General features: G+C 39.0%; 1 protein-coding gene across 2 annotated transcripts; it reads left to right on the top strand.

The window, feature by feature from the left end:
* The first annotated feature begins 983 nt into the window (after positions 1-983).
* LOC111446927 (protein ALP1-like) lies at positions 984-4,894 on the top strand. Of its 2 annotated transcripts, none has more exons than XM_023085856.1 (2): positions 984-2,004; positions 2,089-2,801. In XM_023085856.1, the coding sequence occupies exons 1-2, from the start codon at positions 1,322-1,324 to the stop codon at positions 2,624-2,626; spliced, it is 1,221 nt and encodes a 406-aa protein (XP_022941624.1). In that variant the 5' UTR covers positions 984-1,321; the 3' UTR covers positions 2,627-2,801. The 2 variants fall into 2 exon arrangements, 1 of the variants encoding a protein (XP_022941624.1); XR_002711170.1 differs by adding an exon at positions 4,799-4,894 and having other exon boundaries at positions 985-2,750.
* Positions 4,895-6,000: the final 1,106 nt, after the last annotated feature.

Raw genomic sequence — 6,000 nt, 5'->3', positions numbered from 1 at the left:
AAAAAAAAAAAAAAAAAAAATATATATATATATATATATATATATATATATATATATATATATATATATTTACGAGCTAAATTTATCGGGATGTTCCGTAAGGAGCTAATCATGGAACAAATAAAAAGAGAAGAAAATGGGTCGAAGGCCAATTTCACGTGGTTAGCCCTAACAATCTGTCGAGACTAGCCCTAAGGATGGTCCTCACGAAGAGGTCGAGGTCGACCTATAAGGAGACATGTGCCGTGGGCACTCCTGGCTCGTATGATATAAAAATTCTTCGATCACCAAGATAACATTCGTTCTTCATTCCAAAAATTTTTATATACTCAAAATTCTCCTAATTAACTTAAACATTGGAGCTGATGCGCGCCGGAAGCATCATAACAGTCTTACATTATCCGTAGGTTTCTCTTATTTTACTGATCATGTTCTTTCCCTCGAGCCAAATAAGTCAAAAATTTATCACAAAAAGATAAGGACGAGTCCAACTTGTACTATAATTTTTAAGATGGGGTTTTAAAAAAATCTTAACCCGACCAATCTAAATTATATGGATTAGGACGGTGTCGATTTGATTCAAAAGATAATTTAAATTAATAAAAACGCTGAATATTGTAAATATTAAATTTAATATTCTAGAACATATTAAACATAAAATTAAAAATTTTATAAGGACAGCTAAATTTGTAATTAACTTGAAAATTTTATAATAATTAAAAAATTTTAAGATGATGGTGATCGAGATTTAGAAGACTAACACGTAGCACAGTCGTTTCGAGGTGAATTCTTCACTATGTCGAACGTCGTATAATAATACTCAACGGGTTGACTTATGTCGAGCTGAGATGGCTATACAAGGCCAAAAAAACCATTCCATAAATAAGGATATCGACACCTAACATAAGAGATGGACACAATGAAGTAAAGAAATCCATGAAAATTTTCATTTAATTTTGTGAGTTAATGGTTGAAATTAAGGTGCGTTTGATTTGGGGGAAAAATCATGAACCCTAAATTGGAAGGATGGTCAAAGGGGGAGAGATTTGGAAGCATTTGGGTTCCCAAATGAAGAACGAAATTGGAAGGCCACGTGAAACCAAAAAACAGAGTGGAGAGTGGAGAGCGTAGTCCGAGCAAGCCGCCAGGTGTTCCTATGGCGTAATTTGTACAAGATTCACGCCTTCCACGTCCGGCGCTGACAAAACAACGAACACCAATCCGTTCTTCGCGCTCTGCTCGATTCCCGAGAGAATCGAATCCCAATTCCGACTCTCCACGCTGCAATTCTCTGTAACTGCGAACTGACAGTCACCCATTAATGGATTCCCGGCAATTGGCTGCTTTACTCTCTTCTTTGATCTCCCAACTACTCCTCCTGCTATTGCTACTCTTCCCTTCCTCCAATCCACATTCCCTTTTGTCCAATTCTTCATCTGATTCCAATTTCTATGCTAATCTCTTTCCTCTCTTCAATCACTTCCTATTTTCCCAGCAAATTGCTGCATCCCTTTCGTTTCTCTCCGTTTCGCGTAAGAGGAAGAGGACGCATTCGTCGGAGCTGCTTGAATTAGGGCCATCCGATAGCGGTGGTGAGGACGGCGGCCGTGGACGAGTCCATCTGTTGCGGACTCGGAGTCCTGATTCTTTCAGGAATCACTTTCGAATGACCTCCTCGACGTTTGAATGGCTCTCTGGTTTGCTCGAGCCTCTTCTCGAGTGTCGGGACCCGGTAGGTTCGCCTCTTGATCTCTCCGCTGAGATTCGACTCGGTGTTGGCTTGTCCCGGCTGGCCACTGGCTGCGATTTTTCGACGATTTCGGACCAATTTGGCGTCTCGGAGTCTGTAGCGAGGTTCTGTGCTAAGCAATTGTGTCGTGTTCTCTGCACTAATTTTCGCTTTTGGGTTGAATTCCCTTGCCCCAGTGAGCTTGAATTAACATCCTCGAGCTTTGAAGATATTGCTGGGCTTCCGAATTGCTGTGGCGTGATTTCTTGTACAAGGTTCAAGATCATTAGAAATACCAATTTTTATGAAGATAGCATCGCTACTCAACTTGTTGTTGATTCCTCGTCACGAATCCTTAGTATTGTTGCAGGATTTCGTGGCGATAAAGACGACTCCACGGTGCTTATGTCCACAACGCTGTTTAAAGACATTGAAGAAGAAAGGCTACTGGGTTCTCCTCCTGTTTACCTTCATGGGATGGCTGTGAATCAATACTTATTTGGACATGGCGAATATCCTTTGCTTCCATGGTTAATGGTGCCTTTTGCAGGAGCTGTTTCAGGGTCAACTGAAGAGAGTTTCAATGAAGCTCATCGATTGATGTGCATTCCAGCTCTGAAAGCCATCATTAGTTTGAGAAATTGGGGAGTTTTGAGCCAACCAATGCATGAGGAATTCAAAACTGCTGTTGCATACATTGGTGCTTGCTCAATTCTTCACAATGCTTTGTTGATGAGGGAGGATTTTACTGCCATGGCTGATGAATGGGAGAGCTTAGCTTCACTCGATCATAGCTCTCAGTATGTTGGTATTGGATTGAATGAGGATTCACCTGATGAGAAGGCTACTATGCTACAGAAAGCCTTGGCTCTGAGAGCTAGAGAGCTTCACACTTAAAATTTCAAGCTCAAGAATCCAGTTGATGGGTGGAATAAGTACAGATCATTTGAAAGAGATTTCATCTCTTAGGATATTTATTGAAGGCAGCTCATCCAGCTCCATTCAACAATTACTATTGTAGGTAATTGACGATTCTTTTACAAATTATTATAACAACGCGTTCTTCTTCTAAGCTTTGGATGTTCTGCTTTTTATTTGTCATGTCCTTTCCCTTTGGACAAAACTGGTCTCATTTTCTGAGTTTTATGTCTAGAATTAGCTATTGCTCGTATGATTATCAAAAAGAAAAAGTGGGCTAAAGTCTCTGATATTTGGAGACTGCAAGCCCTCTACCTGGCTCTCTGTTTCCTTTCACTGACCACAAAAGAAAAACCACAAGGAGACATGGAATAGCCAAGTTCTCATTGTTGTATATCTTGTACTGTGTGTTGTAGTTGAGGAGGAGAACGAATCATTCTTTATAAAGGTGTGGAAACCTCTCCCTAGCAGACGCGTTTTAAAACTTTGAGGGGAAGCTCAACAAGGAGAGTCCAAAGTGGACAATATTTGCTAGCGGTGGACTTGGACCGTTACAAAAGGCATCAAAGCCAGACACCGAGTGATGTGCCAGCGAGGAGGCTGGGTCCCGAAAGGGGATGGATTGGAGGGTCCCACATTGATTGGAGAAGGGAACGAGTGCCAACGAGGACGGTGGGCGCCGGAAGAGGTGGATTGTGAGATTCCACATTAGTTAGGGAGGAGACCGAAACATTATTTATAAGGGTGTGGAAACCTCTCTCTAGCAGACGTGTTTTAAAACCTTGAGGGAAAGCACAAAGAGGACAATATCTACTAACGGTGGACTTGGACCGTTACAAACGGTATCAAAGCCAGACACCGAGTGATGTGCCAGCGAGGAGGCTGGATTCCGAAGGGGATGGATTGGGGGGTCCCACATCGATTGGAGAAGGGAGCGAGTGCCAACGAGGACGGTGAGCGCCGGAAGAGGTGGATTGTGAGATCCCACGTTAGTTAGGGAGGAGACCGAAGCACTTTTTTTAGGGTGTGGAAACCTCTTTCTAGTAGACGCGTTTTAAAGCCTTGAGGGGAAGTCTAGAAGGGAAAGCCCAAAGAAGACAATATCTACTAGTGGCGGACGGGACCGGACCATCAGTCTGAAGTTGGAGTGACATTTGATTGTACCTGAAAATTTCATCGTTCCTTCTTCATTGTAGGATTTTCCTTGGGTCCTTGCTCATTTGTTGTTTTTCTCAGCACAAAAATGCGTACTTTTTAGTCAGATTGCTGTTAAAAGCTCTATGAAAGCTGAAATTTCATAGAGATGCTCGTCTCATGTTTGACTTGAAAGAAACCAAATACATCATCCTACATTGGGTTTAACTAGTTTTCTCTGTCACCATTTGAGAACACTGAATTCTCGACTCCTAACAGGGACGTGTGAATAACCCGTCCTCCTCTCTTTGAAACAAGGGACGTGTGAATAACCCGTCCTCCTCTCTTTGAAACAAGGGACGTGTGAATAACCCGTCCTCCTCTCTTTGAAACAAGGGACGTGTTCATGGGGCTGGATTAGAAAGGTGGAGTATCATTTCTTCTGATGTGTTGTGCTCAATTCTTGTCACTTATCTGCTTTCTCATAGCCTTTTGCTTGATTCTGAATTCAATTATGGTTGTGTCCTGTTAGGAAATGATCAAGATATCAGGGACAGGCATATTCTGGAAATAGTTTTAAGAGACAATGAACCCTTTCTCGAATGCTTAGTATACCTTTGGTTATGGTATTACATTCTCAGCCCAAGTAAGTTGGAGTTTGTAATCGTTCGGGCTAGCAGATATTGCCTTCTTTAGACTTTCCCTTCCGGACTTCCCCTCAAGGTTTTTAAAATGTGTTTGTTAGGAAGAGGTTTTCACACCTCCTCCTCCCCAACTGATGTGGGATCTCACAGTCCACCCCCTTCGAGGCTCAGCCTCTTCCCAAAGCCAGATATTGTCCTTATTGACATCTACTTAGCAACTTTATAACTTGCTGCTCTAAGAAAAGTGGTGCTTTTGACTGCCAAAGCAAAAAAATCAGAGTATCTAGGCAGCTGTTAGCAGGAGCTCAGGACGTTGAATAGGCAATGGAAGAGAGTGATTACAGTTCACATTTTATCTTGTTGGTTTACTTAGGAATTTGATGGAACAACTGAAAATAAGGCTTTTGGTAGACCAGAGAAAGCAAGAGAAGATCATGCCAACAGTTTGAACTCAAGACCCAAGAATTATTTTCATATTCCTAGTTCTCATCGGGACCGTCCCTTCACAGCTTTTTTTTTTAAGTTGAGATGAGACGTTTCAAACTTCTAACTTTTTGATCGAAGATATATATCTTAATCAGTTGAGTGTTGCTTAAACTATTCACGAACCGATTTTATTAGATAGTTTAGTTAAATTTCTCGAGAAATTTGGTATTATAAATTTTTAGTAGACATATAAGATGAACCGTTTCTTTCTCCCATCATTTCAATATCCCGCTAGTAAGCCCGCCTCAATTTTATTAGTTTGTAGTTTTAATAGATGTCACTTATTGAAATTCATTAAACTTATTGAGCCTGTCAAGAATTTATTCATTAAACTTATCAATTTATTCATTAACCTTATTGAAATTTCAATCATTTAGACGGTGAGTATTCTTTTATAATTTTCTTTTCTTTGACGATAAAAATTGACAGTTGTAAAGTATTCTTTTATAAATCTTTTCTTTTATGATTTTGTTTTCGATTAAAACATAACTTAACTAATTGAGACATACACAATGAAATATGAGGTTCGAATTAAATTTTCTCGATTTGAAATTATCTTCGGACCATCTAGTTACTTGAAGTACTTTTTATATTTATTTAATCATAGCCGTACATTAATAAATTTTTATTTTTATTTTCCTAAAAAAAAAAAGATAATATTTGTGAATATCCAGAAAAAGAAAATTAAAAACCAATCCTTTCATGAGCTAAATTAATTTACATATTATTTAATTTTATATAATTCTATCTATTATTACAAATTTCTGAAATTTATATATATATCACAATTGTTTTCAATCAAAATTGATTTCCATATATCAATAAAAGTAACATAAACAAAATATATGTATTTGATATTAATAATACAAAATTTCAACAAAATATATGTATTTGATATTAATAATACAAAATTTCGGGTAAATTTTTTTGCTACATATAGATTCATCAAACCCAACCACGGTTAGCTAGAGTAACTATGATGAAGGTCGGCTGTGAAATCACCAAAAGAGATCTCAACCACGGCAACCAATGAGCAACAAGATTAGATACGGAAGCATTAAGAAGTTGGCCATAAAAGCCATAAAAGAA

The sequence above is a fragment of the Cucurbita moschata genome, unplaced genomic scaffold (genome assembly GCF_002738365.1).
Source record: "Cucurbita moschata cultivar Rifu unplaced genomic scaffold, Cmos_1.0 Cmo_Scf00009, whole genome shotgun sequence".
Taxonomy (NCBI): Eukaryota; Viridiplantae; Streptophyta; class Magnoliopsida; order Cucurbitales; family Cucurbitaceae; genus Cucurbita; species Cucurbita moschata.
This window is presented reverse-complemented; position numbering and strand designations above follow the sequence as displayed.

Bases quoted from the DNA above. Each gene is read 5' to 3' on its own strand.
- LOC111446927 (XM_023085856.1), top strand. From the start codon at position 1,322: ATGGATTCCCGGCAATTGGCTGCTTTACTCTCTTCTTTGATCTCCCAA. The intron at 2,005-2,088 runs GTTCAAGATCAT...ACGAATCCTTAG, and splicing joins GGCGTGATTTCTTGTACAAG to TATTGTTGCAGGATTTCGTG.